This window comes from Schistocerca nitens, chromosome 2 (assembly GCF_023898315.1).
Source record: "Schistocerca nitens isolate TAMUIC-IGC-003100 chromosome 2, iqSchNite1.1, whole genome shotgun sequence".
In the NCBI taxonomy this organism is placed as follows: Eukaryota; Metazoa; Arthropoda; class Insecta; order Orthoptera; family Acrididae; genus Schistocerca; species Schistocerca nitens.
In genome coordinates this window covers 511,744,258-511,768,175 of record NC_064615.1, presented here as the reverse complement: position 1 = coordinate 511,768,175, position 23,918 = coordinate 511,744,258, and the positions used below count along the sequence as shown (strand labels likewise).

The window sequence follows — 23,918 nt, the reverse complement described above, 5'->3', positions numbered from 1 at the left end:
CATCTGTCTTTCCCTTGTCAGCCGAATTCTAATTATGGAAATTTCTTTCAGTTCCAGGATTCAAACCAGATAGCTCCACACTAAACAGCACCACACACAGGAGCATTACCAAATGTGGTTATGGAGACCAGTATCTCTGATCCACTAATAAGCTGAATGAATAAAGCAGGTGACATATGTACCTTTAATTCACTCATAGCCATGACTTCCAAATAAAGCCTAATGTATAAGCTGAAACATACCAATACTGAAAATGGAAATCAATAACGTATGAGAATTTTATGCTACATAAAAAATTATAACTTATATTTTATTGATTCTCAAATATATTTAAGTCATATTACAACAGTATACTCAGTCTATTTTCATTATTAATAATATTAGTTCCAAATATGAAAGAAAGTCACAACCAATGTGTTATCACAAAATAAAAGATTAAACTTTTCACAGAAAGTGTCATGTCAATAATATTATTTACGCACACCCCTGAATCGATTCCTTACGTTTTCTTCCCATGCACACATACACAAATGGGACAGGTCAAAAGTATTGCGTGCAGCACAACACAGGTGAAGGACTGTAAACTTAATATAAGACAAACTTACAACACAAGTCACACATACAATAATTGTCTTACAATGACAGAAACCTCACGTGACATCTCTTAGGAATAACAGCTGTTCACTTTAGCATGAGCAATAGAAATGCACACACACTTCATGTATATTTTAGTATGCTATCAGACACTTCATTCACCAGTTCCTCTCTTAGCAGGGAATCTTGGACGCAGGAAATATCTTTTGGCCTTCAGCTTTTCAGCAATCCGAACACTTCGTCTAGGCTCACCTTCTCTCCGCTGAATCCAAATGTGGCGTGGCAAGCTAAAAGCAAAGGAAGCTACAAATTGAAATAGGCCTTTGTGGTCCCATGGCTCTCTGCTCCTCTTTACAATCGCTTTAGATTTTGTCGCTACTCCACTCAGTTCAGGTGACCGAGGATACAGTAATGACATTGAAAATTCAGGTAACTGCAGAGGAGAGTCTTGCCCCACAGCCGTAGGTGGAGATTGGACCTGATGCTCTGGTGATGAAAATTCCGGTAACTGCAGAGGAGAGTCTTGCCCCACCGCCATAGGTGGATATTGGACCTGGTGCCTCCCAGCAGGTGGACTAGCAGTGGGAGGCTGTGAGGAATTTGCTTGTGAAGATGGAGTAGTTGGGCTCGATGTTGAAGCTGATGACAGCTGTGTAGCTGATGTACCGTCATCAGAGACTTGATCCCTTTTTTTCTGCGTTGGGGATGGAATTGGTGAAACAAGCAGTTGCATAGATGGCTCTAGTGATTTATCACACACTGTAGTGATGGAAACAGATGGTACTGGCTGGTGCTCAACTTGATCTAGAGGCAACTCATTTGTCACTGCTGATGCTGCCGGCTGTACCAATGGTGAGTGTGGCAGTGCAAGCTGTATGGGCATAGGCTTGCCAGACAATGTCAGAGAGTTCACCTTCTCGACTGCATGGTCCTTCGATACGGAAGTACATGATGGATTTGTCTTGATTGAAAACTTTCGAGCAGATGACAAATCTGATCTTCCTGATGATGTGCTTCCTTGCACAGCTGGTGGTGATATTTGTATGGTCTGTACATCAGGTCTTGGAGACTGTAGAGGGTTAGATTGTTTTTGTAACAAGTGTGGAGGTGATGCGTTTTGCTGTACATAAGCTGGAATTGGTTGCACAAGTAATGGTCGGTTTGCTTCAGGTGAGTTATACAGATCATTGGACAAAATAGGAAGCTGTATAGATGGCGAGGATGCCTGTAAAGATGATCGGGCCACTTGTGGCTGCTCAGTGTGTCGCAGCTCATTTAGAGGCTGCAATTGTTCTGGAGGTTTATTAATAGTGGATGAAGTTGATTTTACTGCTGGTGAAGACGATTCCCCAGGTGGAGACGACAGCCGCATTTGTGACTGTGCAGCTGGCAAAATTATTTGTTCAGATGGTATGCCCAGGTGTTTAGGTGACGCTGCTGCCTCCGTGGGTGATGATGACAATTGCAAACCCTTAATGAGCACAACTCCCGATGGCCCAGACTGTGGTTGGTCAGTACATGACTGGTTTACTTCTTTCTGCTCCTGCAACTGGTTCCCATTTTGTGAATGTCTGTTTTCTGCACCATCTTTTTCATCATTATTCGCATCATGCATAATTTCTTTTCCTGCAGCAGCACATTCTGCATCACTGTTTTCTGAATTCTTTCCCACTGGTTCATTTTGCACAGCTTGGTAATCTATTGCCAGTAGTTCGTTTTGCACAGCTTCACCATCTTCTTGAAGTGGTTCATTTTGCAGAGGCTGGTAATCTATTGCTAATAGTTCATTTCGCACAGCCTCACCATCTTCTTCCAATGGTTCATTTTTCACAGCATGGTACTCTATTGCCAATAGTTCGTTTTGCACAGCTTGGCCATCTTGTATCTCGATGATTTTTGGTCGGTGGTTCTGTTCGAGCTCATCTTCATCAGAAACATCACTGAACTCATATAGCACAATCTCCTCATGCAGGACGTTAGAACCTCTCTCACACATTTCAGGTTGCCATACGGGGAATACGAATGGAGTAACAGGTGGAGGGACTACTATGCTGTGCAAAACCATAAAACTTCCATCTTCTCCAACCATCACTGCACTGGATGCGTGATATGGAACGTTTGGCGGTCCCATTACCACAAATGGAGGATATCCTGGTGGTGGTGTTTGCTGATATTGGTAGTTCTCCCTCATGTCAGGACCAGGACACGGTGTAGGAGGTCGCTGATTGCCATGGACGTCGTCCTTTATCTTATTACAAACATTTGGCAGTTTTTTGGATGTCGGAAAATCAGCTGGATGGTCGTGATTGGAATCTTTTTCTGCTGCATGTACAGGTTCCACATCTCTCGGCGCTATTTTTGGCAGTGATAAATCAGTTGGCTGATCATTTTCGAAAAATTCACCTCTACCACTAACTGTATTGCCAATCAGAGAAGGTGGCATGTAGCATACGGATCTGGACGATGTTTGGGTGCTGCTTCCAGCGATGGGAATGTCGAAGACAGAGCCATTGCGGGAAGAGTGTGCTCTGTTTAGATCATCCGGCGTCTGTAGTGAGTAACTGGCTTTTTCTGTACTAGGAAAAGGGGTAGCATACGTCGAATTTCGTGTACTGGGAGCAGAGCTCCCGGCCACTGGAGGAGGACAAGTCCATGCAGCTGACATCTCGGTGTCCTGTTGAGGTTGACCGTTTAGAATGGAGACGGTGGCGCGAAGTTGATTGCTGAACACAGACTCACTGGCGCTGACGTTGAGCGGAGACGTTCCGCTGCCTTCCCCGTCGTCTGTGGTGGAATCTGGCTCCTGCGTCGACGCGTCTTCGGCGTCCTTGTCGCACCTGGGCGCCCGCCACCTGCTACGGTAGGCCAGAACTCCCGTGTCGTCCGCTCCAAAATCGCGGGCCTCCGAGGGCCACTCGCTGCCCGCCGTCTCGCGGAACAACAACAACAGCTCGTCGAAGCCCTCCTCCTTGTTTGAAGGGACCGCGTCGAATCTTGATCCCAGCATAGGCGATGTATGTCCTAAAAGGCCAAACATGAGAAGCATATTAATGATACACTTTGGTATACTGACACGACAACTGATGATAAGATGCGGCTACACGTTGCCTTTTTTCTGTTCAGCTTTGCGCATGCGTTTACATTTCCACCAGCGCAGACACGAATAAGCATTTGTTAGAATTCGAAAGGGTGCCTTATAACTAGAGGTCTGCGCGGATAAGAAAAGTGCAATCCGCATCCGCACCGCATCCGCAAGGTCCTATCCGCAACCGCATCCGCGGCAGTTAATCCGCATCCGCAAGTTCCTTATCCGTATCCGCATATATTTAAGTTTTGAATGAGTAATTAATAGTAATAGACAGTAGTACTTAGAATTATCATATGTAATGACATAGTTATTGTCAGGGTGCCATTTCTGCGACAACTTATTTACTTTTTATATATACTAAGATGGTATCTGTTCATTCGGACATGTCCGAAAGAACAGATACCATCGGGTACCATACAGCTCGTTAGAATGAAATTATAATGAAATGAACACCCTTAGTTGCTTACAGGCGTTGACATACGCCAACGGGGACAGATGAAAATGTGAGCCCCGACCGGGACTCGAACCCTGGATCTCCTGCTTACATGGCACGCGCTCTAACCATCTGATGGTAGACAGTGGGCAGGTTTGCCACCCAGAGAGCACTTCACAGGCCACACAAAAGACACGGTCGCGGAAACGGATTAGGCGCAGGTCTCTTGAGTACAGCTACGTCGGCCGCAGCCAGGGGCTGAGGACAACAGACATCCGCTCTACCCTGCAAGATTCCAAGAATCTCAACAGACTTCAGCCGGCCGTGCGGTTATAGGCGCATCAGTCTGGAGCCGCGTGATCGCTCCGGTCGCAGGTTCGAATCCTGCCTCGGGCATGGATGTGTGTGATGTCCTTAGGTTAGTTAGGTTTAAGTAGTTCTAAGTTCTAGGGGACTGATGACCTCAGAAGTTAAGTCCCATAGTGCTCAGAGCCATTTGAACCATTTGAACCAACAGACTTGAAGTTTTCAACTAACATTGCAACATACGTACTGGGCAGATGCCTTGCTCATTATCCGCAGATGACCCGCGGATATTCGCGCCGGTCGCGATTTTATCCGCCAAGAAACAAATACCGCGGATATCCGCGGATATATCCGCGGATGTCCGCATCCGCGCAGACCACTACTTATAACGCATTTCTTCGCAGGGCCGGCCGCGGTGGTCTAGCGGTTCTAGGCGCTCAGTCCGGAACCGCGCGACTGCTACGGTCGCAGGTTCGAATCCTGCCTCGGGCATGGATGTCTGTGATGTCCTTAGGGTAGTTAGGTTTAAGTAGTTCTAAGTTCTGGGGGACTGGTGACCACAGATGTTAAGTCCCATAGTGCTCAGAACCATTTGAACCATTTTGCCTCGCCGGTTAGATGGCAATCTTTCGCGCTGTTTAGCAGACGACTGGGTACTGGGGCCCATTTGTGTTGAGTTGTGTGTTGAGGTTACGCTTTAAGGTGATTTATGTGCAATGTCTGTTGACTCCAAAGACAGTACGCTGAAATTTATAGATGATAAGACATAAAAGGAAGTCATACTGAAAGCGACACCTCAAAATTTTTTAAATAAATATTCGAGATGTGATACCTTGAGCATCTAGTATTATATAAGAAATATGCTATCATATTACTGTATATACGAAATGTCCCATCATATTACTGTAAAGAATAAGACTCGAAGCAGTAAATATGAGAAGAAGCACGCTACAAATGTGTCAGAAATGTGTAAGAAAACTGTTGACTGTTGGAGACTTAACAGCACAGCACTTGAGGGGCGTGACATCTGAACGAAAGAAAAGAAGGGGTATGTGCAACTCCTCAACAAATAACTAGAAACTGAAATGGACATTACTGATGCAAAGAATACAAAACTGGAAAATGCAGCCTCTATTCTAGTGGGTTCTGGGGTTTGTGACCCTCCCCAATTCGTTGAGTCCGAGGATAGCAACATATATATAATAATTTATGATCAAAGTTGTTTAAATAGCTTTTTTACAAAATCAAATACAAATGACGTATTGTTACTTTACGTAACAACTAGGAATCTTCAATGAGTAATTCTCAGTTTCAGAAATAATCACTGAAATGCCTTGTTGGCTGGCTCTGAGCACTATGGGACTCAACTGCTGTGGTCATAAGTCCCCTAGAACTTAGAACTACTTAAACCTAACTACCCTAGGACAGCACACAACACCCAGCCATCACGAGGCAGAGAAAATCCCTGACGCCGCCGGGAATCGAACCCGGGAACCCGGGCGTGGGAAGCAAGAACGCTACCGCACGACCACGAGATGCGGGCTGAAATGCCTTGTTTTCAAATGCGAAATAAATAGTTTAAATTGGTATGTAAGTCGCCAGTTACCAGCTAATTAAATGTTATTGCCAGCATTTTTGCTGCCCCAGTCAGAAAATTTCAAATCTCGTTGTGACTTCATTAAATTTTGAAGGAAAAGTTTGCCGTCATTTGGTATTTCTCGTACTTCCGTTATTTAGATAATTTTCTTACCTACAGTCCCTTTGTGTTTTCTTTTTCTGTTGCCATTTAATCACACGAAATAAAGCACAAACGTCCGAGCAAAGAAGGGGATGCATAGCAGGCTGCTTGCGCAATAATGCAACGTGTGCACACGAGAACGCGCTTGCAAATGTGCGTTCTTTCCCACTAATTTTTATGCATGGTCTCTGTTCTGGTAGATGGTCCACAAGTTTCTGCAAGTGTATCATATCCAACTGCAGCCACTCATCTATAATTAGATCCCATGAAGTTACCAAATTGTGGGGTGGCTGACAAGTTGCCGCGCAGGATTAGCCGAGCGGTCTTAGGCGCTGCAGTCATGGACTGTGTGGCTGGCCCCGGGGGAGGTTCGAGTCCTCCCTCGGGCATGGATGTGTGTGTTTGTCCTTAGGATAATTTAGGTTAAGTAGTGTGTAAGCTTAGGGACTGATGACCTTAGCAGTTAAGTCCCATAAGATTTCACACACATTTGAACATTTTTTTTGAGCTGACAAGTTACATCCGTTGTTTCAAATGACCCCATGCATTTCCTGTGGGATTCAGATCGGGTGATTTAGCGGGACAGTAGCACTAACATTGTTCACTGAAATTAATAGAGTTATAAAAATTCTAAAAAACAAAAGCTCATGAGATGTTGACAGAATTTCAAACACAATTCTGAAAACTTAATAAATAATGTCCTCAGTGGTGTGTGAAATGCACCACTGACACAGATAATTTTTTCAGAAAGGTTAAAATATACAGCTGTTAAACCTATACATAAGACAGGTGATAAGACAGTCTTAAAAACATTTATCGTCCAGTTACCTTACCGACAATTTTATTCCAAACTGTTCGAAAAAGTAATGTAAAGAAGAGAAATCTCACTCTTAATCAGATAAAATTTACTTAGCACATCACAATTTGGATTCCAGAAAGGTAGCTCGACTGACAATGCTCTTTATATATCACTCATCAAACAGTACATCACTCATCAAACAGTACACACCTTAAAAAATGAAATATCGCCAGTGGTATTTTTTGCGATCTTTCCAAGGCGTTTGGCTTCGCAGATAACGTTACTACTTCGGAAAAACTATAGTTTTATGTGATTTCTTCATACACTACTGGTCTGCATGATACTCAAGCAGAATTGGTGTTTTTTGCAGACGATATTAGTGTTATAATAAATCCATTTAGAGAGAAAGCAGTTGAAAGGATTGGAAATGACGTGTTCCAAAGAATTAATAAGTGGTTCTCAGAAAATGGACGCTCCCTAAAGATTGAAAAAGTACTCTATATTCAGTCCTGAACAACAAATATTCATACCAACAAGCAATGTCTTCGAAACTGCACAACTGGTATTACGAATTGTACAACTAAAGACTTTCTCAGCTGTAGCAAGGAATACACAAATTTCGTCAGTATGATCAATACTTATTTTAAGACATTAGCAAACAAACTTGAGCCATTAGTACATATTTATTATGTAAAATGTTAGCCTACTTTTGAACTTAAGCTACACAGTAGTAGTGGAGCAATGGGGCTCCCGCACCAAATCCAATAAAGCGACCCTGACGCGAGTACTCGGCGTTACGTGACGTCAACTGATGACGCGATTGACGTCAGCTGATGACGTGAGTACCGTTATCCAAACATGGCTGGAAGATAGGTCAACTGGGCTACATCCACTAACCTAAGTCACTCCATCCTACGAACTCACGAGAAGTTCGAATTTTTGGCGGGAAGGTAGGTCAGTTGAGCTACCTATACAAACCTAAGAAAATGGTGGGAAATAAAGGGCACTTGGACTACCTCCACTAACCTAAGTCACATCGTCCTAGGAACTGGCCGGAAGTTTGAATTTTGATGGGGAGATAGGTCAATTGGGCTACCTCTACTAAGCTAAGAAAATAGCGGCAAAGAAACAGTACTCAGGATACCTGCACTAACCTAAGTCACCTCCTCCTAGGAACTGGACGTAAGTCTTTCTTTAAACAATTACAAGCACTACCACCATCAATTTTACTAGCCTTCCTCTTGGAAAATTTTGTTGAGCAGAGTTGGTATGCAAAGGGGTTCGCTACGCTTTCGACTACCTAGTTTCAACTACTTTTCAAGGTTATCCAACCACATTTCCTACATGTAACCTTGTTTATTACGCTGATACAAAACACTCACCATGCCGTCGGTCTGGAGGGAGGGAAAATAGGTGTTAAAAACGAATCTGCATGATCTGGGCTGCTGGAGAGAGGAAGGAGTTCACTTTATTTATTTTTTTGGGTAATTTATTTAGCTACGTATTTCTCCTAATTTATTCATTACGCTCTTGCAAACCACTCACCCTAACATGCTTGGAGTCACAATATCCAGTTTACAGATCTCGAAAGTACTCCTAAATAATGCATTACGCTGATGTGCAGAGACGCAAACAACTTGTAAATTACGAGGTCGTGCAGTGGCTAGCACACTAGAGTCACATTCGGAAGACGCTGACAACGTTTAAACACCTGAAAATAATTCAACGCACAAACACTCAGTGCAAGTGAAACTTATCAACCATTCGAACTCTGATTCTACTGGGTGGAAAACCTAACGCCTGGAAACTCTCCAGATGCGGGAAACTGACCCAAATGCTCATCCTAATTACATAATTAATCACAAAGGTCGGTCCTGATTACACAACTATATGCATAGCGCTGCATAAGGACGGCTTAAAATCGCAAAAACTAACTATGCAACTCACCTTATCATGCTTTAATTACACAACTATATGCATAGCCGCAATACTTCGCAGAAAACTGACAAATCGTTTTCTCATGTTTGGGAAAGAAATTATACAGTTCGCAACCAGCGACAGAAACTCTCAAACTCTACACTACATCTACAAGCTAGGGGAAAAATATTCGACTCACTAGATCCTACAGTTCGACTGAGATGAGTTCAAAAGAGTCTATTAGCTCCAAGCATGTACCATCAGTCCGTGTTTCACGTCATAGTTCACTACACCCGCCTACTAAAAAACCACCCTAACCGGAGCCAGTGGGAGATCCCTGTCCGAAAAGACTCCCTTCTCATCCATATACAATCACAAACTACGTCTCTTGGTACCTGCCTCCCCGAAATGCCTCGCGCGAAAGACCCGCTTTCCCCTTCAAGTGCATCCTGTTCGTCCCTAATACCTACGAAACATAGCTAGCACAGCCCCACAACGGCTCGCGTTCACAGACTTTGTTTTTACGTCACGTAGTACGCTCGAGCAGGGCCGGACGAAAGTCACCGTTCGGCGTTCGATTATTATTTATTTAACAACTTCGCTCCTATAATAAAGCAAAACATTTCCGATCACAGTAAATGTCCTATTTTTCTCGAAAATAGACAAAGTCCAGTTTTACGAGCAAAAACTCATAACCTCTCTGAACACATTTACATCTAAACCGATATTTCCACTCACGAATACAGATTTCCGTGATTTAGCAGATTCCAAATCACGCCCTATAATTTACCAAGTGAAATAACGTCCTTCTCATATCTAGACAACCGGCAAACGTGTCTTCCACCTGCTAGATGCATGCTCCACAATCGACCTCCTCTCAACTAAATAAAGAAGTCAAATGCGAAGAAGCACTCGACCGAACAATTTACAAGATAACAGAATAAAGTCCCAGCACAAACACTCATCCATATTGAATCTTGTCAAATTACCACTTGATCACGAAAGCTGTGCAGCACATACTAAGTATTAGTTCGCTAATCGGCCATCTAGACGACTACACAGTGAAGTCAAATACATTCCCGCAACAGCCCTCTCCGTTCGGATGGCCTCTCACTGTCAGCAGGAAACTTGAATCATCCCCAACACAGACCCCACATGGACAGATTCATCCAACCAAATCAAACACATGTATATTTGATCGCTATAACTACAATTGAATGTCATTCGACAGTGAGCTAAGTATCCGTAATACACCCTGCTTATGGCTCTGGAAATAGAAATAGCTGTACCCTTCTTATCACTTGACACTTTGCTATCACAGTATTCCACTTCAAATCCAAGCCTTCCTTACCACTGGACATACTCATATCCTTTACAAACATCTCAGAACACAATCACATACTTTATAAACCAGATGCTCCCAGTTAAGAAAATTATTCTGCTAAGAAACGCGTTATGAAACCGGTATTTTCAACCCCCTCAAGCCACGGCGGCTAGATATTTATCCAGTATATTAAAGCATTCTATCTCTCTACGCCATGTCGGAGGTCCATGATATATCGACTGGGCTACAGGCGATGCTTGATTGTGAAGGATCGCAAGCAGTGTATGCCATCGGAAGAAATATACACTAGCTTTTCACATCTCTAGTGCTACGCTATACGCTGGAAATGCAGTATCCGATTTTGAATCAAGTCCTCGCATTCAAGCATATACCTGCGTAGGAGGCTATGGAGACGTCCTTTATTAGAGCCACTAATGAATCATATTCCTATCACTCTCATATCTCGAAACGACTCACCTTTGTCGAGCCGATCTACTACAGTAAATGGTTCAAATGGCTCTGAGCACTATGGGACTTAACGTCTGAGGTCATCAGTCTCCTAGAACTTAGAACTACTTAAACCTAACTAACCTACGGACAATACACACATCCATGCCTGAGGCAGGATTCGAACCTGCGACCGTAGCCGTCGCGCGGTTCCAGACTGTAGCGCCTAGGGCCGCTGGGTCACTGCGGCCGACTACTACAGCTAAAACCCAACCTCGTTTTGGTTAGCCCCCATGCAACAGCAGCCATTTCTCCAGCTTTACGAATCTGATCGTTCCAATTTAAATCGCAAGTGAGTAGGAGTCGTGGGGAAAATATATCTACCACCTTCTGCAACCCATGTAGAAACAAGCTAAGGTGTGTTACTGCGACAGGACAGTGTTTTAACCATTCAATGGAAACCGGAACTGCTAGAAGGACAATGATTTTTTCTACCGTGCCCTTTCAAACTATGTACAAGTACTACAGATCCGCATCCATTCACATCTATCTTCGTTATTCTGTACCATCCAACAAAGAAATGTCACCAAGTATAAAAGCTCCACTAGCTTCATCCAATAGACAATTCGATAAGATTTTCACCACATCTCTCTCCTACCATATATCGAATATCAGGTACTGCACGTGTACAGTCATCGAGCAGATGCCACTATCCTATTAAATATACACGTTTTTATCAACTGCACACCTCAGTTTAAAGTTTCACCACCTGTACTGTAGGACAATGATCGTATCCCGATGACTATACTGTAAGTCGCAAGAGACGCATCCTGTGACCCTGTCTCATTGTTTGAAACATTAATTTTTCTGCTCTAACATGCTTTGTACACTTTCAGACATTTTATTTATTTTTCCCTGCCACGACTTCGAGGTTTGTCTCAAGTTCTAAACTGACATTAAAACAGTCTATCGCAGAAAATTAGACCTCCCGCAGTGACGCGATTGTCGTCAGCTGATGACGTGAGTACCACTATCCATGACCACGGGAGAGTACCGCACCTCCCTACCAAACCTCCCTTTGCAGGAAGTTTGAATTTTGGAGGTTAGATAAATCAGTTGGGACACCTCTAGACTTCGCACAGCGTAAATAAATTTTTTACTGCTGTTACTAAAACACACACTCGGTGATTTTTAAATCAAATTAACTAACAAGATAACGAAATCGGAATAGTTTTAACGCATTCGCGTGGGTTTGCAAACTACAGTCCGAATCTGAATGCTATGCATCCTGTTTCGACTGATTCCTCATATTGCAGTCATACACGCGGTTACTGATCCAGTGGTAGCATCCCCCGGAAGGTGTTGCCCCACAACAAAACTGCTTCCCCAACTCGAACAAGGGTTGTCAGTCAATCATTGTGTGGTAACCAACAACTTGCAAGTGGACGGAGAAGACACCGACGATCTACTGAAATAATATACATTACAATTGATTATATGAAGAATTTTACCAATTCTAAATTAATTTCAACTCCGACCAGTCATGTGAAAGCATGTTTCCAAATTTCAGTATCATAGTTAAACCACCCCTTCTCCACTTTTCGAATCTGGATATATGGCTATGCTGTACGACCGTTCATTGTTAATTCTCGAAAACATACATCATTAAAGTATATTAGACAGTACCCTACATATTTCTAACACCTACAGCATATTGCTTAATTTACGATCTATGTCTATGCAGATGAGAGTCACAGAGCATTCGCACCGCCTTATGCTGTTATCGACCAACCCGTCCTGCGCCACGGCTAGCTATTTAATCTGCAACCGACCAGAAGTAGTCAGCTACATTTCACGTCTCGTGAATGGATGGAGCTCGCTGAGTCCTCGCACATCCAAGTGTACAAGATTTCTCGAGATGTGTCAATGTCGAGGAGGTTAGCACTTTTTATCAATGTACAGTAACAGATTTGAAAGTGTTGTGATCTAACAACAGACCGTCAGGAAGAAAAATAACTAGAAAAGGGCGATTTTTATGCGTAATGGAGCATCAGTTTAAAATTGTTGGCTTGATTGATTTACGTAAAAATGCCTCGAACTCCATCCGTCTGATGCTCCATTACGCATAAAAATCGCCCTTTTCTAGTTATTTTTCTTCCTGACGGTCTGTTGTTAGATCACAACACTTTCAAATCTGTTACTGTACATTGATAAAAAGTGCTAACCTCCTCGACATTGACACATCTCGAGAAATCTTGTACACTTGGATGTGCGAGGACTCAGCGAGCTCCATCCATTCACGAGACGTGAAATGTAGCTGACTACTTCTGGTCGGTTGCAGATTAAATAGCTAGCCGTGGCGCAGGACGGGTTGGTCGATAACAGCATAAGGCGGTGCGAATGCTCTGTGACTCTCATCTGCATAGACATAGATCGTAAATTAAGCAATATGCTGTAGGTGTTAGACATATGTAGGGTACTGTCTAATATACTTTAATGATGTATGTTTTCGAGAATTAACAATGAACGGTCGTACAGCATAGCCATATATCCAGATTCGAAAAGTGGAGAAGGGGTGGTTTAACTATGATACTGAAATTTGGAAACATGCTTTCACATGACTGGTCGGAGTTGAAATTAATTTAGAATTGGTAAAATTCTTCATATAATCAATTGTAATGTATATTATTTCAGTAGATCGTCGGTGTCTTCTCCGTCCACTTGCAAGTTGTTGGTTACCACACAATGATTGACTGACAACCCTTGTTCGAGTTGGGGAAGCAGTTTTGTTGTGGGGCAACACCTTCCGGGGGATGCTACCACTGGATCAGTAACCGCGTGTATGACTGCAATATGAGGAATCAGTCGAAACAGGATGCATAGCATTCAGATTCGGACTGTAGTTTGCAAACCCACGCGAATGCGTTAAAACTATTCCGATTTCGTTATCTTGTTAGTTAATTTGATTTAAAAATCACCGAGTGTGTGTTTTAGTAACAGCAGTAAAAAATTTATTTACGCTGTGCGAAGTCTAGAGGTGTCCCAACTGATTTATCTAACCTCCAAAATTCAAACTTCCTGCAAAGGGAGGTTTGGTAGGGAGGTGCGGTACTCTCCCGTGGTCATGGATAGTGGTACTCACGTCATCAGCTGACGACAATCGCGTCACTGCGGGAGGTCTAATTTTCTGCGATAGACTGTTTTAATGTCAGTTTAGAACTTGAGACAAACCTCGAAGTCGTGGCAGGGAAAAATAAATAAAATGTCTGAAAGTGTACAAAGCATGTTAGAGCAGAAAAATTAATGTTTCAAACAATGAGACAGGGTCACAGGATGCGTCTCTTGCGACTTACAGTATAGTCATCGGGATACGATCATTGTCCTACAGTACAGGTGGTGAAACTTTAAACTGAGGTGTGCAGTTGATAAAAACGTGTATATTTAATAGGATAGTGGCATCTGCTCGATGACTGTACACGTGCAGTACCTGATATTCGATATATGGTAGGAGAGAGATGTGGTGAAAATCTTATCGAATTGTCTATTGGATGAAGCTAGTGGAGCTTTTATACTTGGTGACATTTCTTTGTTGGATGGTACAGAATAACGAAGATAGATGTGAATGGATGCGGATCTGTAGTACTTGTACATAGTTTGAAAGGGCACGGTAGAAAAAATCATTGTCCTTCTAGCAGTTCCGGTTTCCATTGAATGGTTAAAACACTGTCCTGTCGCAGTAACACACCTTAGCTTGTTTCTACATGGGTTGCAGAAGGTGGTAGATATATTTTCCCCACGACTCCTACTCACTTGCGATTTAAATTGGAACGATCAGATTCGTAAAGCTGGAGAAATGGCTGCTGTTGCATGGGGGCTAACCAAAACGAGGTTGGGTTTTAGCTGTAGTAGTCGGCCGCAGTGACCCAGCGGCCCTAGGCGCTACAGTCTGGAACCGCGCGACGGCTACGGTCGCAGGTTCGAATCCTGCCTCAGGCATGGATGTGTGTATTGTCCGTAGGTTAGTTAGGTTTAAGTAGTTCTAAGTTCTAGGAGACTGATGACCTCAGACGTTAAGTCCCATAGTGCTCAGAGCCATTTGAACCATTTACTGTAGTAGATCGGCTCGACAAAGGTGAGTCGTTTCGAGATATGAGAGTGATAGGAATATGATTCATTAGTGGCTCTAATAAAGGACGTCTCCATAGCCTCCTACGCAGGTATATGCTTGAATGCGAGGACTTGATTCAAAATCGGATACTGCATTTCCAGCGTATAGCGTAGCACTAGAGATGTGAAAAGCTAGTGTATATTTCTTCCGATGGCATACACTGCTTGCGATCCTTCACAATCAAGCATCGCCTGTAGCCCAGTCGATATATCATGGACCTCCGACATGGCGTAGAGAGATAGAATGCTTTAATATACTGGATAAATATCTAGCCGCCGTGGCTTGAGGGGGTTGAAAATACCGGTTTCATAACGCGTTTCTTAGCAGAATAATTTTCTTAACTGGGAGCATCTGGTTTATAAAGTATGTGATTGTGTTCTGAGATGTTTGTAAAGGATATGAGTATGTCCAGTGGTAAGGAAGGCTTGGATTTGAAGTGGAATACTGTGATAGCAAAGTGTCAAGTGATAAGAAGGGTACAGCTATTTCTATTTCCAGAGCCATAAGCAGGGTGTATTACGGATACTTAGCTCACTGTCGAATGACATTCAATTGTAGTTATAGCGATCAAATATACATGTGTTTGATTTGGTTGGATGAATCTGTCCATGTGGGGTCTGTGTTGGGGATGATTCAAGTTTCCTGCTGACAGTGAGAGGCCATCCGAACGGAGAGGGCTGTTGCGGGAATGTATTTGACTTCACTGTGTAGTCGTCTAGATGGCCGATTAGCGAACTAATACTTAGTATGTGCTGCACAGCTTTCGTGATCAAGTGGTAATTTGACAAGATTCAATATGGATGTGTGTTTGTGCTGGGACTTTATTCTGTTATCTTGTAAATTGTTCGGTCGAGTGCTTCTTCGCATTTGACTTCTTTATTTAGTTGAGAGGAGGTCGATTGTGGAGCATGCATCTAGCAGGTGGAAGACACGTTTGCCGGTTGTCTAGATATGAGAAGGACGTTATTTCACTTGGTAAATTATAGGGCGTGATTTGGAATCTGCTAAATCACGGAAATCTGTATTCGTGAGTGGAAATATCGGTTTAGATGTAAATGTGTTCAGAGAGGTTATGAGTTTCTAAGTCGAACGTGAGAAACTATATAGATTTTTGCTCGTAAAACTGGACTTTGTCTATTTTCGAGAAAAATAGGACATTTATTGTGATCGGAAATGTTTTGCTTTATTATAGGAGTTAAGTTGTTAAATAAATAATAATCGAACGCCGAACGGTGATTTTCGTCCGGCCCTGCTCGAGCGTACTACGTGACGTAAAAACAAAGTCTGTGAACGCGAGCCGTTGTGGGGCTGTGCTAGCTATGTTTCGTAGGTATTAGGGACGAGCAGGATGCACTTGAAGGGGAAAGCGGGTCTTTCGCGCGAGGCATTTCGGGGAGGCAGGTACCAAGAGACGTAGTTTGTGATTGTATATGGATGAGAAGGGAGTCTTTTCGGACAGGGATCTCCCACTGGCTCCGGTTAGGGTGGTTTTTTAGTAGGCGGGTGTAGTGAACTATGACGTGAAACAGGGACTGATGGTATATGCTTGGAGCTAATAGACTCTTTTGAAATAGGGTAAACATAGTCATGTGTAGGGACTGTGGTTGTTGTGAGCGGACGCAAGGAGAATTGGCCACTCTTCGGGGGCAGGTGGAGGCTTTGTCTGTTAGGCTCATCGAGCTCGAGGCGCAGGCGTCGGCTCGTAGTGGCGTTGGGGCAACTGTGGTGAGACCTATGCCTACTTCGGTGGCCTTGGAATCACATGGAACCCCTGATGTCGCTGCGTCTTCCGGCAGTGAGCATCTTACTGGTCAGCCATCACTCCAGGGTGAATGGCGGACAGTGGTGGGCTCGCGTGTGCCTGGCCGAAAGGCGAAGGTGGGATCTGGCCGCGTGGCAGCTGCCTTACCCCTTTCCAACAGGTACGGGGTGCTTCCTAGTGGTGATGACATCGTTTCCGAGCCACCACAGGATGCCTCGCCTGTTGGGCCAGTGGCCGATTCTCCGGCAAGGTCCCGACAGTCACGGAGGGCGGGCCTATTAGTTATAGGGAGCTCCAACGTTAGGCGGGTTATGGAGCCCCTCAGGAAAATAGCGGGTAGGTCGGGGAAGAATGCCAGTGTGCACTCGGTGTGCTTGCCGGGGGGTCTCGTCCGTAATGTGGAAGAGGCCCTTCCGGCAGCTATTGAACGCACTGGGTGTGACCGGCTGCAGATAGTAGCACATGTCGGAACGAATGACGCCTGCCGCTTGGGTTCTGAGGCCATCCTTGGTTCCTTCCGGCGGCTGGCTGATTTGGTGAAGACAACCAGCACCGCACGCGGAGTGCAAGCTGAGCTTAATATCTGCAGCATAGTGCCCAGAGTCGATCGCGGTCCTCTGGTTTGGAGCCGTGTGGAGGGTCTAAACCAGAGGCTCAGACTACTCTGCGACTATAATGGTTGCAAATTCATCGACCTCCGTTATTGGGTGGAGAACTGTAGGGCCCCCCTAGACAGGTCAGGCGTGCACTACACACCGGAAGCAGCTACTAGGGTAGCAGAGTACGTGTGGCGAGCACACGGGGATTTTTTATGTTAGAGGGACCCCCCCTTGGGCGAAACGATAAAATACCTGACGGCTTACCAGAGAGAACATCAGCATCGTTGATAAAGAACGTCCGTCCTCAGAGACCAAAAACAGGAAAAGTTAACGTAATATTGGTAAACTGCAGTAGTATCCAGGGCAAGGTTCCTGAATTAGTATCGCTTATTGAAGGAAATAGTGCGCATATAGTATTAGGAACGGAAAGTTGGTTAAAACCGGAAGTGAACAGTAACGAAATCCTAGACACAGAATGGAATATATACCGCAAGGATAGGATAAACGCCAATGATGGAGGAGTATTTATAGCAGTAAAGAATTCAATAATATCCAGTGAAGTTATTAGCGAATGCGAATGTGAAATAATCTGGGTTAAGTTAAGTATCAAAGGTGGGTCAGATATGATAGTCGGATGCTTCTATAGACCACCTGCATCAGCAACCGTAGTAGTTGAGCGCCTCAGAGAGAACCTGCAGAACGTCGTGAAGAAGTTTCGTGATCATACTATTGTAATAGGGGGAGACTTCAATCTACCAGGTATAGAATGGGATAGTCACACAATCAGAACTGGAGCCAGGGACAGAGACTCTTGTGACATTATCCTGACTGCCTTGTCCGAGAATTACTTCGAGCAGATAGTTAGAGAACCAACTCGTGAAGCTAACGTTTTACACCTCATAGCAACAAATAGACCGGAACTTTTCGACTCCGTGAATGTAGAAGAGGGTATCAGTGATCATAAGTCAGTGGTTGCATCAATGACTACAAGTGTAATAAGAAATGCCAAGAAAGGAAGGAAAATCTATTTGCTTAACAAGAGTGATAGGGCACAAATCGCAGAATATCTGAGTGACCACCATCAAACGTTCATTTCTGAGGAAGAGGATGTGGAACAAAAATGGAAAAAATTCAGAAACATCGTCCAGTACGCCTTAGATAAGTTCGTACCGACTAAGGTCCAAAGCGAGGGGAAAGATCCACCGTGGTATAACAATCATGTACGAAAGGTACTACGGAAACAAAGAAAGCTTCATCATAGGTTTAAGAGTAGTCGAATCATAGCTGATAAGGAAAAGCTGAACGAAGCGAAAAAGAGCGTAAAGAGAGCAATGAGAGAAGCATTCAACGAATTCGAACATAAAACATTGGCAAACAATCTAAACAAGAACCCTAAAAAGTTTTGGTCATATGTGAAATCGGTAAGCGGATCTAAATCCCCTATTCAGTCACTCGTTGACCACGATGGCACCGAAACAGAGGACGACCGAAGAAAGGCAGAAATACTGAATTCAGTGTTCTGAAACTGTTTCACTGCGGAAAATCGTAACACGGTCCCTGACTTCAGCCGTCGCACGGACGCCAAAATGGAAAACATTGAAATAAACGATATCGGAATTGAAAAACAACTGCTATCACTTAGTAGCGGAAAAGCATCCGGACCAGACGAGATACCCGTAAGATTCTACAGTGATTATGCTAAAGAACTTGCCCCCTTTCTATCAGCAATTTATCGTAGATCTCTGGAAGAACGTAAAGTACCTAGCGACTGGAAGAAAGCGCAGGTCGTTCCCATTTTCAAGAAGGGTCATAAATCAGATGCGAATAATTATAGGCCTATTTCGCTTACGTCAATCTGTTTTAGAATAATGGAACATGTTTTATGTTCTCGTTTTATGACGTTCTTAGATAATACAAATCTCCTTCATCATAACCAACATGGATTCCGCAAACAGAGATCATGTGAAACTCAGCTCGCCCTATTTGTCCAAGAAATTCACAGTGCCGTAGACACTGGCGAGCAGATTAATGCCGTATTCCTGGACTTCAGGAAGGCATTTGATACGGTTCCGCACTTACGTTTAGTGAAAAAAATACGAGCTTACGGAATATCGGACCAGGTTTGTGATTGGATTCAGGATTTCCTAGAAGAAAGAACACAACATGTCATTCTTAACGGTTCAAAATCTGCAGATGTAGAGGTAATTTCTGGAGTACCGCAAGGAAGCGTGATAGGACCTTTATTGTTTACAATATACATAAATGACTTAGTTGACAACATCGGTAGCTCCGTGAGGCTATTTGCAGATGACACGGTTGTCTACAAGAAAGTAGCAACATCAGAATACTCGTACGTACTCCAGGAAGACCTGCAGAGGATTAATGAATGGTGCGACAGCTGGCAGCTTTCCCTAAACGTAGATAAATGTAATATAATGCGCATACATAGGGGCAGAAATCCATTCCAGTACGATTATGCCATAGGTGGTAAATCATTGGAAGCGGTAACGACCGTAAAATACTTAGGAGTTATTATCCGGAGCGATCTGAAGTGGAATGATCACATAAAACAAATAGTGGGAAAAGCAGGCGCCAGGTTGAGATTCATAGGAAGAATTCTAAGAAAATGTGACTCATCGACGAAAGAAGTAGCTTACAAAACGCATGTTCGTCCGATTCTTGAGTATTGCTCATCAGTATGGGACCCTTACCAGGTTGGATTAATAGAAGAGATAGACATGATCCAGCGAAAAGCAGCGCGATTCGTCATGGGGACATTTAGTCATCGCGAGAGCGTTACGGAGATGCTGAACAAGCTCCAGTGGCGGACACTTCAAGAAAGGCGTTACGCAATACGGAGAGGTTTATTATCGAAATTACGAGAGAGCACATTCCGGGAAGAGATGAGCAACATATTACTACCGCCCACATATATCTCGCGTAATGATCACAACGAAAAGATCCGAGAAATTAGAGCAAATACGGAGACTTACAAGCAGTCGTTCTTCCCACGCACAATTCGTGAATGGAACAGGGAAGGGGGGATCAGATAGTGGTACAATAAGTACCCTCCGCCACACACCGTAAGGTGGCTCGCGGAGTATAGATGTAGATGTAGATGTAGAACTCATCTCAGTCGAACTGCAGGATCTAGTGAGTCGAATATTTTTCCCCTAGCTTATAGATGTAGTGTAGAGTTTGAGAGTTTCTGTCGCTGGTTGCGAACTGTATAATTTCTTTCCCAAACATGAGAAAACGATTTGTCAGTTTTCTGCGAAGTATTGCGGCTATGCATATAGTTGTGTAATTAAAGCATGATAAGGTGAGTTGCATAGTTAGTTTTTGCGATTTTAAGCCGTCCTTATGCAGCGCTATGCATATAGTTGTGTAATCAGGACCGACCTTTGTGATTAATTATGTAATTAGGATGAGCATTTGGGTCAGTTTCCCGCATCTGGAGAGTTTCCAGGCGTTAGGTTTTCCACCCAGTAGAATCAGAGTTCGAATGGTTGATAAGTTTCACTTGCACTGAGTGTTTGTGCGTTGAATTATTTTCAGGTGTTTAAACGTTGTCAGCGTCTTCCGAATGTGACTCTAGTGTGCTAGCCACTGCACGACCTCGTAATTTACAAGTTGTTTGCGTCTCTGCACATCAGCGTAATGCATTATTTAGGAGTACTTTCGAGATCTGTAAACTGGATATTGTGACTCCAAGCATGTTAGGGTGAGTGGTTTGCAAGAGCGTAATGAATAAATTAGGAGAAATACGTAGCTAAATAAATTACCCAAAAAAATAAATAAAGTGAACTCCTTCCTCTCTCCAGCAGCCCAGATCATGCAGATTCGTTTTTAACACCTATTTTCCCTCCCTCCAGACCGACGGCATGGTGAGTGTTTTGTATCAGCGTAATAAACAAGGTTACATACGTCCCTCGATGTATGTAGGAAATGTGGTTGGATAACCTTGAAAAGTAGTTGAAACTAGGTAGTCGAAAGCGTAGCGAACCCCTTTGCATACCAACTCTGCTCAACAAAATTTTCCAAGAGGAAGGCTAGTAAAATTGATGGTGGTAGTGCTTGTAATTGTTTAAAGAAAGACTTACGTCCAGTTCCTAGGAGGAGGTGACTTAGGTTAGTGCAGGTATCCTGAGTACTGTTTCTTTGCCGCTATTTTCTTAGCTTAGTAGAGGTAGCCCAATTGACCTATCTCCCCATCAAAATTCAAACTTCCGGCCAGTTCCTAGGACGATGTGACTTAGGTTAGTGGAGGTAGTCCTTTATTTCCCACCATTTTCTTAGGTTAGTATAGGTAGCTCAACTGACCTACCTTCCCGCCAAAAATTCGAACTTCTCGTGAGTTCGTAGGATGGAGTTCAAAATGGTTCAAATGACTCTGAGCACTATGGGACTTAACATCTGAGGTCATCAGTCCCCTAGAATTTAGAACTACTTAAACCTAACTAACCTATAGACATCACACACATCCATGCCCGAGGCAAGATTCGGACCTGCGAGCGTAGCGGTCGCGTGTTTCCAGACTGTAGCGCCTAGAACCGCTCGGCCACGCCGGCCGGCTAGGATGGAGTGACTTAGGTTAGTGGAGGTAGCCCAGTTGACCTATCTTGCAGCCATTTTTAGACAACGGTATTCGCGTCATCAGTTGACGTCAATTGCGTCATCAGCTGACATCACGTAACGTCGAGTACTTGCGTCACGGCCACCATATTGGATTTGGGGCGATAGACTCCTTGCTCCACTACTCGCAGTTTCAACATTAGCTACTTTGTCAGGGTTTTAGCTGTCACAATAAAATAGTTTTTCCTCGCAGGTACCTTCAGAAATAGGCTGTGGAACCATGTGCAGCATTTAAGGGACTGAATCGAATCTTCCTCGTGTTCAAGTTCGCAGATTTCTAGAATAAAGTTCAAGATGTATTGCCACCTTTCACTGGCACGGTTGGTTTCTGCTATTTTAGTTATGTTAGGCCTACTTTTGTATTCCTCGGCTTCACTGTCAAGGAAGAACCTCTTCTGAGGACTACCAACGATCTCTACAGCAGATGATACTGCTCTACTTCTGTGTCTTTTTTTGTAGGGTTGGGATAGGGGAAATATCTTATGGGCCTACTGACATTCCTACTACTTGCTTGTTTTGCAGGAAGTGAAGAACTTAGGAATGCATAATTTTTATTAGTTTTTCCTCATTTTTATGAGAATTCTTAACTTGTCTGTCCACTCATTTCTCGTTCCTCATTTCTAACTTCTGATTCTGGATTGGATTTAGTTGCTACGAAGTCCGAGTCCCGAAAAATGTGTGGAACCAATGGCCGGATTCCAGTTTTTAAGAAGCCACTAATAGCTTCAAATGGTTCAAATGGCTCTCAGCACTATGGGACTTAAAATCTATGGTCATCAGTCCCCTAGAACTTTGAACTACTTAAACCTAACTAACCTAAGGACATCACACAACACCCAGTCACTAATAGCTGTTTGCTCGGTTGTAGCCCTACCACATAACTCTGCTAAAAGCTGAGCAATACTTGTCTGATTAATATTTCTGTCAGGGTTTGAGCAAAGTCATCTGCGTACTGTTTGGTTGTAATAAGCTACAAGTGGCTTCGAAATTATAAAAAGTGTGTGTGTGTGTGTGATTTCCTTAGGGACCAAACTGCTGAGGTCATCGGTCCCTAGACTTACACACTGCTTTAAGTTATGCTAAGAACAACACACACACCCATGGCCGAGGAAGGACTCGAACTTCCGGCAGGAGGGGCCGCGCAATCCGTGACATGGCGCCTCAAACCACGCGTCTTATAAAAAGTCTAGTGGCTGTAGTCTGTGAGTGGTGTGCAGAGGCAGCCAAAGAATGATTACACCATTATTACTGGCTAAAGCTACAACTTATAGATTTATTTGTCCCTTGCATGTGCGCCTAATATGAGTAACATCCTTCTGTTATAGAATCATTATTTACAGTTCGAAAAACTGCTCCACCCCGTGAAAAAACAATTCGCTACTCATCCTAATCGATGGCAGATGGAGCTCCAGGTTTTAAATAATAAGAAACTCGTTTTCTCTTTAATACTTGCACTGGTGGCAATACACGCCAGCAGCACCGAAAAAAGAAACACATTGTCCTTACTTCTGAATTTGCCGAACTCGGTGCTTCCCTCTTCTTGTAACGATCTTTTCGGTCCCTGCACTGTGGATAGGCTGGTTTCGTTCATATTAAATATCTGCATAGCCGGAAAACGATGTTTGTCCACTGAATCGTAGAGAAAAGCCAAATGTTCTAACTGAGGAAGAAACTTGTGGTTGGTGCAGAGTTCGTTCAGGATGCCGCAATATGAAGCTATAATACCATAGTTTACCTGTCATCCTACTTTAAAATCTATGTGTAACCCTATTTACTACTGCCAAATCAAAGGTTATCTTTTGCGTTTCAGCTTCGGAACTTCCAAACATGTGGGATTCAAGCAGCGGAATGTCACCCAGCAGTTCGTCCGTAAGCTCCACAAGTAGGTGCGTAACAAAACTAAATTTCGTCAAATCATCATGTAATTTCACGTTTTTATTCTCCAGACTTCTCTTCAAAGTGGGATTCGGAACGCCGTACATCCTCGACATTTCGTTTATACCACTGTATACATTTTGGAAAGCATTAATAGCTCTCTCAATGTGTCATTGGGACCAGAAACCAAATTTCTTAGGGGACCCTAGCTGAAAAAAAAAACCTGATAATTT

General features: G+C 43.5%; 1 protein-coding gene across 1 annotated transcript in view; it reads right to left on the bottom strand.

Moving 5' to 3' along the window:
- Positions 1–262: 262 nt before the first annotated feature.
- Positions 263–23,918, bottom strand: part of LOC126236496 (uncharacterized) — a 93,258-nt gene continuing 69,602 nt past the window's right edge. Inside the window, exon 2 of the mRNA XM_049945852.1 lies at positions 263–3,615. Coding sequence (XP_049801809.1) covers positions 749–3,601 — 2,853 coding nt within the window. The 5' untranslated portion in view covers positions 3,602–3,615 and the 3' untranslated portion in view covers positions 263–748. The remainder of the gene's footprint in view (positions 3,616–23,918) is intronic.